Source organism: Mchenga conophoros, linkage group LG22 (genome assembly GCF_057382185.1).
Source record: "Mchenga conophoros isolate Kocher_MC1m ecotype Shallow Benthic linkage group LG22, M_conophoros_male_GT1.1, whole genome shotgun sequence".
Lineage (NCBI taxonomy): Eukaryota > Metazoa > Chordata > Actinopteri > Cichliformes > Cichlidae > Mchenga > Mchenga conophoros.
This window is the reverse complement of record NC_140546.1, coordinates 31,702,530-31,722,826: the sequence shown is the minus strand read 5'-3', so window position 1 is coordinate 31,722,826 and position 20,297 is coordinate 31,702,530. Positions and strand designations below refer to the sequence as shown.

The 20,297-nt window shown below is 40.1% G+C and overlaps 2 protein-coding genes across 3 annotated transcripts in view; one reads left to right on the top strand and one right to left on the bottom strand.

Annotated features, from left to right (window-relative positions):
- Positions 1-530: 530 nt before the first annotated feature.
- Positions 531-14,215, top strand: LOC146549740 (keratinocyte-associated protein 3-like). 2 transcript variants are annotated; one of them, XM_085263130.1, is made up of 6 exons: positions 531-681; positions 3,250-3,446; positions 6,462-6,521; positions 9,565-9,756; positions 12,799-12,939; positions 13,023-14,215. In XM_085263130.1, the coding sequence occupies exons 1-6, from the start codon at positions 669-671 to the stop codon at positions 13,416-13,418; spliced, it is 999 nt and encodes a 332-aa protein (XP_085119256.1). In that variant the 5' UTR covers positions 531-668; the 3' UTR covers positions 13,419-14,215. The 2 variants fall into 2 exon arrangements, with proteins under 2 accessions (XP_085119256.1, XP_085119258.1); XM_085263132.1 differs by lacking the exon at positions 9,565-9,756.
- A 2,695-nt stretch (positions 14,216-16,910) lies between these two features.
- Positions 16,911-20,297, bottom strand: part of hpca (hippocalcin) — a 55,324-nt gene continuing 51,937 nt past the window's right edge. The window contains exon 5 of the mRNA XM_085262019.1: positions 16,911-17,516. Coding sequence (XP_085118145.1) covers positions 17,419-17,516 — 98 coding nt within the window. The 3' untranslated portion in view covers positions 16,911-17,418. The remainder of the gene's footprint in view (positions 17,517-20,297) is intronic.

Here is a 20,297-nt window from a genome sequence, read left to right as displayed (position 1 = left end):
GTGATATCCCCAGAGTTCCTTTGTTTTGTGACTGTTTACTATTTGGGCTTCTTTAAAAGATTATTTTGCTGTAGTTGCTACACATTCTTTTACTCTTGTGCAGCTTACTTATTTATTCAAACCAGCCACATATATTGAAGTTTGGACTTTTTTTTTAATGGCAACTGTCAAACTGTCAAAAGTTACATCACAATCATTCAAATATTTTTACATTTAAAAAGAAATCTATAGGCAGTGCCCTGTCTGCATCAAGGTTAGAGAATATTATATATAGAATTATTGAATTTACTTTCGAAATAAAAGCATGTATTTAAAACAATTTATTCAGGGGAGAAAATTTTTAATCCCAATTTATTTTTCCACACAAGAAAGAATCAGTTTAAAGTACTAAATTCATCGTGTCTTTTCATAATAACAAAAAAGCTTATCGACAGTTTTGAAAACTCATCAAGTATGCTCCACTTTCAGGGATCATTGTTTTATTTTGAAAAGCGTCGTGCAGGAGTGTCAGAGACTGTGACTTTCTGTCCGACGGGATTGTGGAGATCACTTTGAAGAAGAAGCGAGAGCACGCTGACACCGTCCCACCCCAGGACAGCCTGTCTTTTGAATTAAAATAATTTAAAACAAACAAACAAAAAAACCTACCGAATGGTGACCTGACAGAGATGGGCGACACAGGTAACAAACAGGAGTGTGGGGGTTTGGGGATTTAATCGCCTGTAAAGTGCTGTCAGTGTTCCAGACTTCAGTGTTTGTTTGGGTGTGGTGGTGGTGGTGTGGAACTAGTTTATCAGGTCACTTTTAATACCGCAATAACAGAGTGACTGCTTACTTTGGGCATTTTCTCTAAACGTTATCACCCTTTACTGGCAGATTCAAACAAACCCAGCACCGTGTTACATTGTCACAACTGTCATGCCTGTGCGTATGGGGCGCCGTTTGTAAAGTGAAACATGCTGAAATTAACGGCAACATTTTTCCACATTTAGCTCAAAACAAGTCATTTTTTACAACATTTGGTAAAATATTTGTAACTTTTCATATTTAAAACAGAATTTTAAATGTTAAATCAAAATGTTAAATATTCAATCTAAATGTTAAATGTTAAATCTAAATATTATATTTAAATCTAAATGTTAAATGTTAAATCTAAATATTATATTTAAATCTAAATCTAAATGTTAAATCTAAATCTAAATGTTAAATCTAAATGTTAAATGTTAAATCTAAATATTATATTTAAATCTAAATGTTAAATGTTAAATCTAAATATTATATTTAAATCTAAATGTTAAATCTAAATGCTAAATGTTAAATGTTAAATCTAAATGTTTAGGCTAACATGCAAATTTATTGCACGGATCAGCGGAAATACCAAAATAAAAGCTTTCCGAAAACCTCCGGTGCAAAAGTGTGCCGGTAGTGGTCAGACACGTTCGTTCTCACTCCCAAAGCGTAATAATTTTCGCTAGGTGACAAATTGTCAACATTTCATGCTTTCGGGTACCCAACACGTTCCTAAATTACGGCATCGGAAAAAGGAGAGCACATGAGAACCGTTTGGACTCAATCTACACATGTTCGTTCATTTTCTAAAAATCGATTTGGAAAACACTATTTTACGTCATTTAACTGCTAGTAAAGGTTAGGAATAAGGTTATAGTTAGGGATAAGGTTAGGTTTAGGGCTGGAACACATGGCTGAAACGTCTATTATGGCGGGACCGTCATTCCACTGGAATTCAGCCATAACCCGACCATGAGAAAGCACGTCCGGCGATTTAGCTGAAAACATCGGAAGATCCGTTTTGTCGGCCATCCAAAGGTTCAGCAGTAGTGCACTCTTAGTAGCTGCAGTCTTCACTTCACAATCGCTGCAGCACATGTCCAGCAAAATCGCTGGACATGCTCGTAGGCAAGAAGTGAAGCAGCACATGGCGGGGAGAAGTGAGGAGGAGAACAGACACAATTTTGCACCGGAGGTTTTCGGGAAGCTTTTATTTTGGTATTTCCGTTGATCCGTACAATAAATTTGCATATTAGCCTAAATATTTAGGTTTAACATTTAGCATTTAGATTTAACATTTAGATTTAGATTTAACATTTAGATTTAAATATAATATTTAGATTTAACATTTAACATTTAGATTTAACATTTAGATTTAACATTTAACATTTAGATTTAATATTTAACATTTAGATTTAATATTTAACATTTGATGAAAAGTTACAAATATTTTACTAAATGTTGTAAAACATTACTCGAAAAAATATGTTTTTGTAAGGTTTTGAGCTAAATGTGGAAAAATGTTGCCGTTAATTTCAGCACGTTTCACTTTACAAACGGCGCCCCATATGTGCGTGGATGTTTCACGTGGCAAGAGGCGAGTAAACATTGACCAGATATTTAGTTGTGAAACTGTTGTGGCTGGAATAAAGGAATAAATATGGATCTCACTTGGATGGATCGCCGTATGAAATGTATGCGAGGACCGGTGTCACGTGACTACACAAACCCCATCAATATTTATTATATAAATTGAGATGTGATCCAGATTTCATAAGAAAGGGAGCCCTGTTCATGCAAATTTTCTACTTCATAATTTTACTTTCTACTTGAGCAGCTTTGGCAGTTCAGAATAATCCTTCTTTCTATTAAACTGGGCCTTGGAGCATCCCTTGATTTTATCCAGCGTCTGTGTTAGCGCCTTTCCCCTTCCCTTAAAGCTTGCTTTCTTCTGATTGGCTGTTTCTAGTAAACAGAAGGTTTCAACAACAGGCTTTTCACAAGATGAGATTAAAGTTGATGTGCAAGCCTAAAAGTGACACAAACAGGGCGTGTGTCTTAGATGATGACATTGATGACATCACACAGAGCCAAGAGTAGATAAGCTTGTCAGGAACTGTATCTGTAGTTTCCGCTTTTGGATAAGAGGGATTATTGTGCATTACATGAAGCTAATGTGGGTTTATTGTGAGCATTGACTGGTTGAAAAGATGGGGGGGGGGGGGGAAGCATAACAGGCCAAGTGTAGATTTTTTTGTCTTGGAAATCTTTGGTCACCTCTTACACACTTGTTTGGGACAGCCTGCGCTCAGCAGCTAATTATTAACACGGCTGACATCTCCGCCGTGGTTTTGACCTGGCCCCTGTGTTTCTGATCAATACGGCGTGGATGACGTAAAGTCACCTCTCTCTGCTCTGCTGCTGTGGATCGACCTGCTTCTTTTCTCCCTCTCCCATCAGGACTGTGCTGCGACAGCCTGCAGGATCCCAAGGCCCTGATGAAGATGGGTCTGAGCGTGATTCTAGTCGGTCACGTGAACTTTCTGTTGGGAGCTCTGGTGCATGGCGTGGTGCTCAGGTACATCAGCATCAAAAACCAGGACCGTACCATGCAGTACGCCATCGCCAACGTGGTGGCCATCACATCTGGCATGCTGGTGAGCATTTTGGCACTAACAAGGATAGAGCTAGAGGACATCTCTGTGGAGGGAATTTTAGGAAATCTAATCTTTATTAATAACTGTATAAATCCCACTGTGGCTAATTTAGCTCGGAGAAGCTTGTTGTGCATAAAACACAGTAACATCCAAACAAACACGTGAGCTAAAGCATCAAAAACCTTTACTAGCAGGTAAGGTATAACGATGCCCTGAAGGTAACAAAGAGAACTGACCTGCAAGACCACATTCAAAAAGAGCCAAAACACCCACAATCCTCCTCTCTGGAGGATTGGTTAAAAAAATGTCATCTTTGCTTCACTCCTGTGATTTTAGAACAGGTTTTAACTATTTAAAAATAAATCTTTGGCATGAATACTACTTCTACTATTATCACTAACAATAACGACAACAACAATAATAATAATGATAAAATATTGCCTTTTCGTTATTATTTATAGTTAGGGTTTTCCAAAATACCATATGCTACAACATGCAATATACAAACATAAACATATTCTAGTTTTTCATGCTTTCTGTTAGCTTAGTGATGCTAAAGCTTGAAAATGTGCAACAGACTGGAAAGAAGTTTGCCCTCAGACTAAAAGTTCACTCTCAGTGCTGCAGCCAGTGTAAACTTTTCAGCTGCCACTCCCATTCAGTCGGGGAATAGTCATTTGTGACTAAAGCTTTATTTGCTTGATCATACTCTGTCACCCTGAGTGTCACACATCCAAAACAGTGTGGACGAGTTAAGGTCACGTGGAGCAGTGTGCAGATAAAGATGGTGGTGAGACGCGACAGGCCGGTGTGCGGGTTTTGTAAAGCCGATGGTGATTTTGTGTGTGTGTGTGCGTGCTTGTTTGTTTTCTTTGTGCAGGGTAAGAATTCTTTTACGTGCGTACGTTTTATTAAAGTATTACCAATGTTGCCTTCCCTCGTGGTGATGACAGCACAAAAAACAATAGAATTAACTGTTTTTCAGGATTCATAAGTTATAAATCTGTAGACAAATTCACAGCTGTGAAGTAAAAATATACTTTACTGTACTTAAGAAGATTTTTCAGATGTCTTTACTTTACCTTTTCAGCTTTTTACTTGTACTCCCTACATTTTAACCAAGATATCTGCACTTTCTACTCATTACATTTTCCAAACAAGTTCTTTACTCCAGGTTTAACGCTTTTGAGGGGGCTATTATTTCCTGACATTGCTAATGTTCAAACATTAAAGTGATTGGAGGCTAAATGGGGAGAACAAGAAAAAGGACAATCAGTCCTGCTGGTGTCTCCATCACTGGTGCTTATTACAAAGAAATCTAAGAGGCAAAAAAAACCCAAATATATAATCTATACACATTATATCATTTGTTGTACTATACTCAGGGGTTAAGTGGGCCGGAACAATCTGGGATGGCTTTTTTGGTGCAGATCGTCCAAAAGTTGTGGTTGAAGTACTTAAACATCTAGCTAGCGCTACAGAAGAGGCGCTAGCGTAAATTAAGTAACTTTTTGTTTGTTCAGGGGTTTGTTTTGGTAGCAGGTAATTTCAAATAAGTTTCTAAAAGCTCAAGAGATATCAACAAATACACTATCTATTTGTATGCAGTTGGTCACGCGTTACGTCTGTTGGCTAAAGATCCAGCTGCTGTATTTCCCAGGAAAAGAAGAGTGCTCGATAAGTTCACTCAGAGCTACCATCTGATAATCCCGTTGATCCTGCATCGTCATCGGTCCAGGATCAAGATTCCAGCTGACCAATGATGTTGTCTGAGGAGTCAGTTAGCATTAGCCAGGAAGTTAGCTAATGCTTTTAAAAACTATTGCTAGATAACCAGCATGAGTAGCGTAAATTTGGAGTAACAGCAAAGCTGATAATATTGATAATATACACATTATGTAATATAACTTAATAAAGGAAACACTTGACATGCTTACATTTTTTCCAGACGAGAGTTTCTTATAAACAAAGGCTTTTTTCTTTTTCTTTTTCTCCGAATTCCAAAGTTATGACACAACGTGATCAATCAATTGCAATGTCGATCCTGGAACAACATTATTATCATAATGCATGATTAACACCAACACAGGGATATGGCCAGATACGCTCAATCAGAGATGGAGAAAGATGTAAGACAGATAAGACGGGCTTTTACGCTGCCCTCACATGCTGAATGTCACTTTGCTTCCAAATAACAGATGGTTATCGGAATTCAAATTTTAAAATGATAAGGTTTGTATTCATGTTTGTGGGAGGTTCAAAAAGCTGGTAGAAATATCCAAAGAGTTACTTTTTACTTTCTGCCTTTTCTCTCTTACTTGAGTTAATAAATTGAATCAGTACATTAACATTTACCAAAGTACTTGTTATCACAAGCATCTGTATGTCTGCTTTAGTGATGAATGTGCTCACTTTTGCCATCTCTGGACAAATATCACAGGCTTAAGTTGACTTTTCGTTTCTAATCTGCAGCTCCGGCCTTTGGTTAATTGGACTACCCCAACTCTAGTTAAAAGTTGCTGATGTCGTTCATAGGGGATTGATGTGATGTGCTCGTTACATATAAGAATGAAACAAAGTCACAATGACTCTGCTGTAAGATGTGACCACATTTTAAGACAGGGTTCACTTCTGGCCGTTCTTTGGGTTTGTGCCATAAATGATTCTCCTTGCTGCTATGAGGAAGCAATTCTGAGAATGACATGCAGCACATTTGTTTGTATGTGAAAATAGGTCAGTGTTAAAGTTCATTAAAACCATTTTTAATGTATAAAGAACTCTAGAATAATGTTTAATCTCTCTCTGAAAAATGTGGCTTGTGTAGGAATCTGAGTGGTTTTCACTTAGTTTGAGCCACTCTGTGAAAATGCTGCTCCTCAGGTCTCCTAAAAATATCTTTCAAAAATACAGAGGCACTTAAAGATGTGTTTGAATTGCTTGCAGTGCGTTCCCTGTTTTGTTTTTGGGTTTGTTTTTTTTTTGTTTTTTTTAATGTCATCTGTGTTCTTTCCGCAGGGAGTTGTTGCTGGTATTCTGGCTATCGTCCTCTCTAAAAACAAGAAGAGTAAATCCCTGGTTAGTATCTCTGCAGTATGCTTTTTAATCTCAATATCTGGAGAGTAGGTTCCTTTCTCCTTGTGTTATCCACCTTTTCTCCTTTGCTTTTCTTATTGATCTAACATTACTGTGCCAGAGCGGTACCTTCACAGCGCTCCAGCACTCTGCTCGCCTGCTTCTGCTTTGATATTTTACAGCTTCCTCACCTTTTTCTCTCTGTCGTGACTTAAAAAAAAGCCTGCACATTGCCTCAGGTGTCTGAATTCAGCCCTGCAGAGCTGGATTTGTGTGTGTGTTTCTGTTTCCCCCCCCCCCCTCTCACTCCCTGCATCTCCTCTATGTTTATTCAGTTAGCTGTCGGGCTGCTCAGACGGGACTGACGAGGCAGCTTGCTCATGAGTGAGCTGTAGCTTGATAAACCACTCCGGTTTCCTTTGTTAGCGAGTGCCTCTGTGAAGCAGGCTGTGAGGCGGCAGTTTGAGTCCATTACATCTTGTTATGTAACTCAGTCATCCACTTCAAGTGATGAGTGAACACGGGCCTTTCTTACATGTGGCTGCTGTAGGTGTTTTTTTTTTTTGTTTTTTTTTTTTCTTTTTACTGGCCTTATCGGGTTTTGATTTAACAGCTCAGTCATCTTCGCAAATTGACTTTAAATATCTGGGCACGCTGATTAGCTGCATCTCACCTTCTGTAAATTCGGGATAGGTTTCTCCACCCAGCGTATCATTCATTATCGTGCATCATTCATTTGTAATACAAGTATGGCTAAGGCTTGCATAATCAGTCTATTTTCTTATCTTCTTATCATGCATGGAGGCTGGAGCTTATTCCTGTTGCATTGTCCAAGAGGCGTGCTACATCCTGAATGGATTACTATTATTTTTTCTTTTTTAAAACAAATCATAAGTAGTTCCTTAGAACAGGCGATGACTGTACTTAGGAAACACCATTTGTAAAACATCAGGAAATAAACTGCAATGTTTGTGTTCATGGTTAAATTGGACTTTAGTTCCCATTTAAAATTGTTTTTAACCCAAGCTTTTTATTGTGATCAAATCAAAATTTTCATTTCAAATCTATAACCCACAGTCTACTTGTGTTTTGTGGACTTGGAGAAGGCATTCAGCCGCATCCCTCCGAGTGTCCTGTTGGGGGTGCTACAGGCTATGGGGTGTTTGCTGTAGATCTACAGCAGGAGCTTGATCGAAACTACTGACAATAACCCAGACTCGTTCCCAGTGGGTGTCGGACTTTGCTACGCCTGCCCTTTGTCACAGATTCTTTTCATTCTTTTCAGATATTATGGACATAGGTTTTAGGTGTAGCCAGGTGGCAGTAGGCTTTCACTTTAGTGGCCTCAGAATCTCATCTCTGCTTTTTGTAGATGATGTGATTCTGTTGGCATCCAGCTGTCCTCGCCAACCGGCCCTGAACAATTGGTAGAAAATGGATGGATTGCTAAGCCCCTAATCACACAGGCCTATCTTAATTGCCGACTGGTTGGTGAGTGGTTGTTGGAGGTTGTTTGTTGTGATGGGTCACAGAAAGAGTGCTGCAGCAACCCCCAACCTCTGAAACCAACACTTGGCAAAAGGAGCAACATACAAACAGGCAACCACAGCAATGTTTTTAGCAACAAAAGCAATTGCAAGGAGGTTGTCAGCACAGCTGTATAAGTTCTTACAACTAGTTTCACCTAGCAGCAGCTAACAACCTCCAGCAACCACTTGCAAACAATTTAGGGAATATAAATTTTTCCCTAGCAACTAGGGGCTAGCAGAAGGCATTGCAGGTTTTTAATCCTGTATGATTGGGGCTTTAGCAGTCGATTTCACAGCAACTGCCAGCAGCCTCTAGCAAGTACTTGCAACAGATTGGGTAACATTTTTTTTTTAATAACAACCAATGGTTGCCAGGCAGTCTTTTAACGCTCTCTAATCCTGTGTGAGCCTAAGGCTGCTATCTGTAGCTTTTACTGTGCAGCCATCAACATTCAAATCATAATGTGTTTTGAGAGCCTATTATGTTATGCTACGCTACGCTATGCGACGCTATGCTAGGTTATGGCAGTGCAGTCAGGACAAGCAAGGCGAGAGAACATGTCCAAGCAGAGAAAAACCGATTTCTTTTGGGGTTTTGGTTTAGTTTTTTTTTTTTTTGTAATTTAGGGTTGTTGTTTTTTTGTGTGTTGAGGGAGCTCAACTCTTTGAAGACAGAAACACAATATTCAGACACAGGAGTTCTTTTGACAAGAACACTTATCTTGGTATATGAAATCTGATAGGCTGCATAATGACAAATTGCGATAAATGGAGGGACACAACAATTTAAAGTCTACTTAATCAAAAGCATGGTTAAAGTCCAGCCATCCATCCATTTTCCTCTGCTTATCCAATTAAGGGTCACGGAGGCAGCTGGATCATATCATAGAGGCAGAGGACGCCAGTCCACCACAGAGCTAACAAAGAGAGACAGACAACCATTCATACTCACATTCATACCTATGGTCAATTTACCTAACCCCATTTGTGTGTTTGGACTGTGGGAGGAAGCCAGTATAACTGGAGAGCCCACAGACACAGGGAGAACATGCAAACTCCACACTGCACCCCCTTGTTGAAGTGAGGTTGTTAAATATCAAACTGTTTTGTTTGTTTTTGTCGAGTTAGTCTTGCTGTTCTTTGCATATTTCCTTATGAGCATCAGTCAAAATCCTGCTCCTGCTTTTGCTTGCTTTACTATCCTAACTAACCCTGTTTGTATTGCAAACTTCTTGTTGTGGGTGGGTAGGATGAGGAGTCTATGGCAGTGAATCAGCACGCACAGTAGCAGGAGTGGAACCAGAATCATTAATACACCTGTGCTTTTGTTGCTCTGACATGTCAGAGCGGCTGCTGTGAATAATCTCAGCTCTACTAATGTTTGTTTCTCTTTTGCTGTCTTTTTCTTTTCTTTTTTTTTAAAGTCTATTTCCAGCCAGAGATGCCCCAGTTTCCCAGCTGGGAGAATTTTTCTTTCCTGATCATCTAAGTTGTGCTTCTCTCTTCCTTTCCCCTAGACGTGGTCTCTCTTCACAGTGAGTCTGGTTGCGTCTTTCACGGCAGCGGCTTCAGCCATTGGCCTTTTTGTATCCGTGGTGAGGGCCATTGTTCACGGTGGGCGGAGCTTCATGACTTTCTGCCGCTTCCCTGACGCCACCGGCTACTCCAGCGTCACCAACGAGTGTCCCTTTGACCCCACACGCATCTACGTGAGTGCATTAGTGTGCGCGCCACAGATGCTGAGATCAAGGCGTGACCTGTGACCTTTTCTGCAGCAGATGGCTCTTTGAACAGCTGACTGTTGTGACATAATCACAACAGAGGCTGTGCATCATGGTGGCAGCATTCCCTTTTGTACTGTGTGTGTGTGTGTGTGTGTGTGTGTGTGTGTGTGTGTGTGTGTGTGTGTGTGTGTGTGTGTGTGTGTGTGTGTGTGTGTGTGTGTGTGTGTGTGTGTGTGTGTGTGTGTGTGTGTGTGTGTGTGTGTACATAAGGGTGTGGGAGAAGGAGTGGGAGGCTGGGTGTCTGTCTTCTCTGTCACTCAGGCTGTCGCGCTTGTGCGGCTGACGGACTGGTGGCACAAACGCTGACCTGACCCCGTCAGCTAGCTCCGGGCTGCGTCCAGACACCGTTACGCTGTCAGACGCACTAAGCCTCACGGAAACATCCACACATCAGCAACACTTTGGCGTTTTAACACCCAATGTAGTTGACAATTTGTTGCATCAGTCACCTTCATCTTAGAGTGGATTTATTCTTGGCACGGGGGGTTAATGGCACAGCTGCTGCACGCGGTGTAGGTTATCATTTGTAAGTAGCACAGACACGGCCCTGGGCAGACAGTCCCCACCGCCACCGTGTTTGTATTCTTTCAGTCAATTGTGTGGCTCAGTGAGTGGGAGGGCTTCACTTGTCTAAATATTGAAAAGGAGACTGCCATCGTGCAGTCGTGTCTGCAGTGCAGATCGTCACTCATCATGATAGAGAGCGGTAATCACAGGGTAGCATGTTATGCCTCGTTTCTACATTGTTTCTCTGGGTGAACAGATATGTTTCCGTTTGAATCAATACATCTGTGTAAGTCATTTAACCATGATTGTAACCGCCTGTGGATCGTGCTTTTATTTACTTTATTTAGTGCCCTACACCGGATGATTGGGATGAGAACAGGGCAAATCATCCTGAAGATCACAAAAGACAGTTAAAGCAACGACTACCTCAGACGTACTACCTTAAAACCCTGACATTCAAGCTGCTTTAAATAACACAGGTGTTTTCACATTATAGTATAGCTGAAGAAGCCAAAAATGCACTAGTGCTGCTTGTTATTCCATTACAGTGGTCCCTCGCTATAACGGTTCACTTTTCATTCAGCTTGTCAACTTTACATAAATCTTCCATCGCTAGCAGCGTGAGTCTGAAGTGCTGTACAGTATGTAAGTTTTCTCCCCGACAAACACAACAATGTCGATGAAATGTTTTGCACCGTCAAAGGAAACCATGGGTGCCTTTGGTTTCATTCTATAATACTGAACTTATTTTTCTACGAAGGTTTGAACTTTGAGAGAAAAGTGTGAAAATGTTCATGCCTGTCTGAGAAAAGTGTATAAAGTGTGCAGTGAGGGATTTTACAGCCTTAAAACATCTATAATAAATGTAAAAAATAATATAAGGTTGGCTACTTTGCCGATTTCACCTATCACCGGTTATTTTTAGAAAGTAACTCCTGCGATAAACGAGGGACCACTGTATATACAGAATTATTTTGTTCAATATTGAGATTACAATTGCTCATAGACCTAAAAATAATTAATAACAAGTACATTTATTAGAATTTAAGCAAAGAGAAGAAACTTGTCTTGTTAATTATGTGGATTTCTTCGTGTTTTATTTAGAATTCCTCTGAATAAAGAAATCAGTGTGAACCTGCCACAGTCTGACAGGACGTGAACGGGAGTGGTAGAAGGAAATGAAGCTAAAAGGAAAAGTGGGGGAATTATTGCAAACCTGAGTACATAATGTAAAGTGTAATAATAGGATTCCTATTGAAGCTCCTGGCACACAGTTTTTGTGCTGATGTTAATGCCAGAGGAAGATTGTGGTTACGGAGTCTGTATTTAGTATTTAGCGACCCTCGCTCTCCATCTTTGTCTGCTGACACTTTGCGGCTGCGTTGCTGTGCAATCATACCACTTACAGGTGATCCTGAAATATCTAGGAGGGAAGACAAACTCTCCAGCTGCAGCAGTGCCATCCTATTACAGTACCATTCTCTGACCTCTTTAGAACGACCCTCAAAGACTTGGAAAGACAGACTGCATGACTGGGTGCTTGGTTTTATTCCCCGGTGGCAATGCGACTAAAAACACCTGAATTCAAATCTTAAGAGGTGTGGCTCAATACTTTTGTTAATATAGTAAGTAGCTACCATCAAAGCTTATTAAAAATAGAGAAAATGGGTTCAATAAGTCAACAGAGAGCTGTGAAACAAAACTTGAGCAATACTTATCTGAAATTTAGACAAGTTGTAAGATTTAAACCCAAGTTCTTCTGCTTTCTTTCTGGAATGAGGGTTGGATTATCATCTTTGGTGTGTTTCTTCCTCATTTTACAGCCACATAAAGTTTGTGATGGACCAAATTTAAGCTGGACCCCAGAGCATCAAGTTTTGTCTTAGTCTATTGAGACTGCAGACCATGCTGTTCACTCAGTGCTGTGTATTAGCTAGCGGCCTCCAATATGGCTGCCGGAGGGTACATTACATCACCTGAGAGTGTATTTTGGACTTTTCTGGCACACATGCATGCTTAGAAGCAGTAATGATAGTTATGCAAGCCTTATGTTCTGTGCTTCCTGCATATTTCATCATGATTTACAAAGAGAGCTCCAAATTTCGAGCGGTGCACTTTTTTATTCTCTTTGTAGTCTGCGAGTCAGTGTGCCCAACAACAAAAGGCATCTCTATTTCTTTGAATTCCCTCTGTAGCATTTCATGCTGATACTCTGCTCTGCATATTTTATCCAGCCTCTCCTGTGCAAACTGAAATTCCCACAGCAGGGCTGCAAACCAGAAGTTTTTTGGTTTGCAGCCCTGCTGTGCAATCTGAGAACACGTTCACTTCTGTATCACATTATTATCTATACAGTTTCCCCATTTTATGTGAGACTGCAGAGCACCTTTACAGATATTGTTCTCTGAATGGTCCAGCTGGTGTTTCCCCCCAGCTCATCTTCACCTTCTCCCTCCCCAGAGTACGACTCTGATCCTTTGGGTGCCTTTAATCGTGACTTGTCTCATCCAGCTGGTGTTTTGTGCCCGCTGCCTTGCTGTCTGCATTTCCTTTCTGGGTCTGCCTTGCTGTCCTACCAGGAAGAGACCCAGAGGCAGATCGGTGAGATTTTGACTCGGGCATCTATTGAACTCTACTGGCAGTCTGTGCACTATAACTAAAGCCATTTTTTGGTGTCTCTGTAGATTAACGCTGTGGTGCCAATCGAGAAAGGTGCTTCTCCTCACTATTCTAGACGTCCAAGTAGCTACAATGAACCTGCCCCTGGGCATACAGAGCCTCCAAGAACCTACAGCCAACCACCAAGAACCTACAGCCAACCACCAAGAACCTACAGCCAACCACCAAGAAGGAGCACAGCAACTCCACAACGCCAGCACCGAACTCCCACCCCTCCACAGTATCTTCCTCGTCAGGACCACAGTCTTCCTCCCTCGGAGAGGCAACCTCTTCGCCAGCCACACAGAGTGAGATCAGACAGAGAAAGGCAAGTAACAAGAGCTGGAAGCCAGCAAATGGCGACGGAGCAACACCGGCTCTTGCAAAGGGGTGCGCTCGAAAGGTCCAGCTTCTGGATATAGCGTTATTTAACGCAGCAGATCTACTCGAAGAGCCAGAAAAAGTCTTATGAGGTTCCAGCTACAGTACTTGGAGTCAAACTTCATGCTCATAACCTGTCAGTACTTTAAAGCTCTGGCCTCAGATGAAGATGTTTCTTTAAGAGGAAGTGATCTATGAATATTCTGAGGCCCAGATTATTTCCCAGTTATGGGAATTTGTCAGTTCTCATTCTTGTCATCGTGTTGAACAAAATATGCACATCAGGAGGAGAGATGCTGCAAAGAGAGGACACAGTGCCGGGTCTGAATGGGATTATGAGAAATAGCTGGTCAGTTTGTTGTCAAGGGTTGGATGAATGATCCGATGTCGCTGTGATGTCAGCTGTTCGGACCTGTTTAAAACTCGATTCACACTTTCCCATTATAAAGCCATGAGGCAGGGCTAATCTGGAAGTTAGCGCTCTCCAACACTGAAATCTCTACCACAATTCAAAGCTCAGTATTTCACACACGCCAAAATGTGACCACAAAATGTTTTCATTGTGGGGTTTTTTGGTGGGTTCTTTTGCACAATGCCAACAGAATTGGAAGAACAAGATGAAAATATTCTTTATTCTGACTTGGTTGGGATGTAAATGAGCTGCTCTCCTGGTGTTACAATGCTTTTCCTCTTTTTTTGTTGAGGATAGAGTCTCAGGTTTGCCTAACAGGGTATGAGATGCATTTTGTTTTCTTCTTTTAGCTCAAGTCAAATTAGCACTGCACATGTTGTTGTTTTTTTATTTCTTAAGTAAATAAAGTTTTTATTCAAGAAACCACACCATTGTTATGTGTTTTGTTTCTGAACTTTGGCACCAAAACATTTTTAGCACATGGTAACCCCAGCAGCTCGTGAGTGACCTGACAGGTAGGACTGGTTATGCATGACTTTTAGCCAGGTTGGTACAAACCATCTGCAGGTGCACGTCAAGAAGTGCCTGGAATATATGGAATATATATGTCATGTTTTAATTATATTACAGTTCAGCTGTCAGATCAGACATGATCTGCTCAAACATAAGGCTTGGGGACCAGAATTGGGCCACCACAGACTCCCAATTCGGTCGACTGGGCTGCTTAGAAAAAAAGGAGAGAAAGGAATAAATGTTGGATTTTCTTTTTTTTTTTGTACAATGGGTCTGCAAAAAAAGGCTATTTTATGTGAATTAACAAAAATCTTTCTGCTCCATAATTCGAGGACCGTCTGGGCAATGACCTACTTTTTTCTGCTGATTTTTTTCCCCTTGTAATTTAAGCCCAAAGATTAATGCTAGCAGATGTTTTTCTTTAAAACTGCATTCTACATTTCTATATCATGTAGACAAAATGAGACATAATGTTAAAATTGAGCGTCTTATTCCTATATTAAGATAATTAAATGTTTTAATATGATAACAATGTCAGTGGTTTACAACTCTAAGCAGTTTCACAGAGTTTCATTGGTTTGATCCAGTTAAGACAAAAGCAGACTGTATGTCGACCCCTGTTTTAACGTTTTCCACACGTATCCAAAATGACCACAAATGAGGACGCAGTGCACACGTGCAGCTTAGAAACACATATATTTCGATTTCAGGTTCAACAGAATAAACATGACATCCTCAGATGAGGTTTTCATGCAACAGAAAAGTAGGAAGGAAGAAAGGAGGTTCGTATTTATCCAACACAAAGTACCAGTTTATCAGAGGCAGTGAGAATAGAAAAGGATTACACTGTAATAGATCAGAGAGTAGCAACTGTTGTTCTTTATCCTACCAGCAGAAGGCAGTGATACTAAAGGATCCCCAAAGCAGAGGTGCGGCTGGTTAGGAAGCTCCTGTGCGAGTGTTTGGTACTAGTTAAATGTCACATAGATGCAGCAGCACCAGGACGACTCTCAGCCCCCACTGCTACAGTAGTATTCAGTAAGTTAGCTAAATTCTGGCTAATGATGTCAAGATAAAATTGAAAGGAGACAACGTGTTGGCGTTCTGTCTGCAGAACACACCATTGAAACTAATATTACAGGCCAGAGGTGCCATGCTAACTTTGAATTAACAATAATCCTGATATTTAAAAATAAAATATCAATGTTGTTTGAGTATTTATGAATTCATGACTACATTCCTACCTCCTCCCTGCTGTGTTCATTAAAGAAGACAAAAAATTTGACCGAGAGCATTATTTTCTATAACTATTGAAATACCGTTAACGTGATTTTGTGTTTTGCTCATCACGACACCCATGATGACAAAATCCATCATGACAAACTGATATCCTTGAGTCCAACTTCCTTATGCGCCATATCCACACATTTTCTGTTAGCTTTGTCCCATTGCTTCAATTTGAGTGTGTGTGTTTTACCTTGAAAACACAAGAGGGCAATAGTGATCTGACTATCGGGGCATTTAAGGCGTGATAAAGGAGAATGGTGCTGGCCGTGCTGCAACCAGTGACTATGTTTATTTCAGGTTCAGGTCTTCTTCACAACTGCATCTGGTCTTTTTAAAACCTCAACAACGCACAATACTTATTTGTCACTGATACAGGAGACAAGTTTATAATTTTAAATTTTTTAAAATATATTCAACATTCTTTCTGCTCTATAAATAAGATCAAACAGATCCAAATTAGAACACATTTCCGGACTCACTGCAATCTTGTGAAACACGTCCCTTCATCTAACTGCTCTGCAAGCAGACTAATCCAGGAGGTTAAAAAATAATAATAATAAAAAAATCATTAAGCTAGAGAGTGATGAACAAGCCCTTAGTGAGTTCTCGGTCTGTCAGAGGAAAAGAGAGCGCGGGGGTAGGAGGCCCGTGCTGTCCCAGAGCAAGACAAATATCGAATCATTTCTGCCTGGGGTCCATGCTGAGGAGGCTGAAGAGCTACAAAAAGTTACCGCTGTGCGTAAACTGTGTCTGTGGATTCTGTCGTCGCCGGGTTCGAAGGATCATGCAGTAGTATAGCGAACGGTTACAGCTATCTTAAGTTTACTGCTCATCGTTAAAGAACTTTAAAATACTTACAAATTAAGAAACAACACAACAAGATAATACTGTAAAAGTTAGCCTCAAGCATACAGTGTGTGTGTCCACATGCACGCACACGCATTCAGACCCAAATGCACAGCCATACTTTATATAAACAAATGGCGGCTCGACTGATATGTGCTACTGGTGTCATTGATCAAATGCAACAAATGGGATCCCGTTATTTTACAGGAATTCCTCCGCTCGAGTCCACAAAGAGGTCAATCTTGACTAGTTTTGTCTCTCTCTCTCTCTCTCCGTCACTGTAAACTGGAATTTGATCATCTCGATATTATCAAAGTAAAAGCGCAATAATGAGAATAAAAACTGAATAAATAAACCATGAAGGAAGAAAACAGTATGTACAAAAGGAAAATAAAAAGCATTTTAAATTAAAAAAAAAATAAAATAAAAGAAATCTGATGTACAAGCCCCGCCCCCATCCCACCCCCTTAAACTGCCCATTCAGATGGACCACCAGGAAGCTACGCTACATAATACTGCCTTTCAATGGCAAAGAGTGTGCGCCCCTATATGAAGACAGATGCACTTTATCTTATGATATACAGGCGTACAGTATATACATGATGTACATCTACATGTGCATATGTGTAGGAGTAGGAACTGATTCCTCTCCCTGCGGAAAAAAGAAAAAAACAAACAAACATCCACACGCCGTCACAAGCTCCTTGGAAATCCAACGCTCCAGAGAGAGAGAGACAGATATTATGGAACATTAGCAGGCGTCTCTGTCAGTCATACCTAGTCCCTTCATTCTCCCAAACATAAATGTAAAATGACAGTGACGACTTTCCTTATCCTCCTCTATCATCCTTGCACACAGTAACAACAACAACAGAAAGATATCAGAGACGAGAACCATCATGCATTGATTTGATTGACTGTTTCAATAGAGCAACAGAGCAAAGTTGTGGATAAAAAAAAAGAAGGTTGCAGTAGGGACAGTTTTAGAACTGGGAGGCCGAGCTGGGGTCACACTGGAGTAGCCTAACGATGGAGGGGTCACTTTTGGCACCTTTGATAAACTCCTCCAGGGATAGCTTGCCTGCAGGAGAGACAGGGAGAGAAGAAGAACAAAAACAAAAGAAATGCTGTTATTAATTTGTGGAGATATTTTGAAGATGAATGTGTGTAATATGCAGAGATGGGCAGTAATGCGTTACTTGTAACGCGTTACTGTAATCCAATTACTTTTTTCAAGTAACGAGTAAAGTAAGGGATTACTATTGCAAAAACGATAATTAGATTACCTTTACTTTCCCGTAGGAACGCTGCGTTACTAAAACCGTGGTTTTTTTGCGAGAATGTCTCATGACAGTGACGTAAGCAAGTGCGACGTTCGTGACAACAGCTGTGTGCAGATCAACAATGGATCATATATCGAGTGCGGGAGAGAGTATGAGCGTGCAGCTTTTTAAGCGTGGAAGTACTGACCTTACTTTAAGTTTGATTCCATAAAAAGTGACAAAAATATTAGAATCCGTTGTGCGTGGGAAGAAAACTTCTTTTTACAGCGAAAAAAACCCCCTAAACCTCCAAGCAACCACCGAGTGCGCTACGACGTAATGGGAAATTCGCAGAGAAACTCGCAGATTCTTCCACTGACCGCTGCGGCACACCTGCACCAGGGTAAACCTCCGCCTACCCTACTCCTGCTTTACAGGTGAAAATAGAGCAACAGGACCGCTAGTCTTTGACTTTATTTATTTCCTGCTGTGTTTTACTTGCATCTATTTGAAAGACTGAGTGTAAACACAAAAAAATATTTTATTTTATATGCTGGAATGTGCAGAAAATAGGTTTAAATATTAAACAAATTTCTTCCAGTCAGAGAATGTTGCATATAATTTAATATTTGCTTGATGCATAAAGTTAAAAGATTAAAACTGATAAAACAAGTTTTAAAAAGAGACTTTTCCATTTGATTACATTTTGTATGATGGATTATGTAGAAAAAGTAGAATTGGGCTGAAAGATCTATCGCTTTATCACCTATTCAGGTTGTAAATCGTGTTTTTAAAAAGTAACTAAGTAACTAAGTAATTAATTACTTTTGAAAATAAGTAATCAGTAAAGTAACGGGATTACTTTTTTGGGGAAGTAATCAGTAATTAGTAACTGATTACTTTTTTCAAGTAACTTGACCAACACTGGTAATATGCTGAAAAAGAGTGAGCAAGGGAAGTATGATTAAGAAGTATCAGCTTCTGTACCTACACTGTTACTATAACTAATGTTCTGATAAAGAGGTGTGTCAGCCTCAACAAAGTCATGTCCACAAATATTTGCTTGTTCTACACAATACTACAGCTTGTGACTAGTTGATAGTGCACATTCCAAACTAACCTACTAATGTATTCAACGCCCTCCTCAAATATACAAGTGGGAAAAATGGTATTTCCGTGTGAAATGGCCAACTTTACAGAATTAAAATGTATGTTTACAGAATATACAGTGTGTGTGTTTGGGCTGTTTAAAATGCACCTTTTGAAGCATTTTATTGGATTATCAGACTACAATTAGCCAATGTGTCTGCACATTGTATCCTTACAGTTTATCAGTGCTACTTGTTAGTGTCACTACCCGATCCGTACCTGAAACCTGATCGGTACCACGCATGCGCAAATCTTACGTCACTTCCTCTCTTTGCCAAGATTGCAACAGTTAATGTATTTGAGTGACACGGTTAGCGCCCAGTTAGCTCATAGCATTTCTCAACAGCTCTGCCTCCTTTTCGACTGCCCGGGACATTTAAACAATGGATAATTCGTATACAAACAAATTAATGCTTTTCTCCTCAACAGAGATCGTCCCACAATTGAACAACAGCGCCGTAAAGTATGAAGAATGGCGCCTAATTACAGACCTAATAATACTGACTTAGTAATATGTCACGTGAAGATTCATCAGTCAGATTAAGTGTTTAATGACAATTGACAGTGATAGCTGACATCATCATTACTATTCCAACAATCCTCTCTACACAGACAAGCATAAACACACGACTATCACTAAATCAAATTTAACACGCGTTTGTAATGATGCTAGTTCATTTTACAATAGGGCTCATTCACTCGGTCAGCAGGTGGCAGTATCCTCATACACTGGGGAGTAAACTGCCATTAAACAAAACAGAAGAAGAAGAAAACATTGCACATGGGCGGTATGGATCGGGTAGACCAATTTGTACAGTCCAACTTTGCACATGCTCAGTAAGGATCGGGGAGTCCTGATCCGTAACTGTCGTTTTATTTTTAGTTTTTGTCTACATTATATTGAAATATTTCATTATTGCAAACATTTTAAGCTATACTTATTATTCTTAACATCTTAACAGATACTCTGACCCGTAACTATCGTAAAAAGCTTCGGCCAGAAGTAGACACCTTTTGCACATGCGTGGTACCGATCTTGTTTCTGGTACGGATCGGGTAGTGGCAGTTAGCCAAGCTTGCTAGCAATAGCTGATAAATTAGCGCTCTTTGCTTCTGGCAGGAAACAAAACCACAACAACAAAAAAAACATGGTGGCACCAAAACACTAGTGTAGCTTCAAATATGTAGTTAGCTCTCCATTAGTGGCATTAGCTATGATCATGTAATTGTTTTATGCTAGCTTGAACACTACATACATGCTGTGGTGTTTCTGTTCAGGAACTTTGACAATTCCATTTCTGTAGCAGCTTATGTTAGCATAAAATTTCAACCAGAAAACAGTTTGTCTGAACATTTACTAATGCTATAATGTATAATAGAATATATATGTATAATGATACATGTGTGTTTGGTGTGTATCTTTACACCAGCAGAAACCACCTGATAAACAC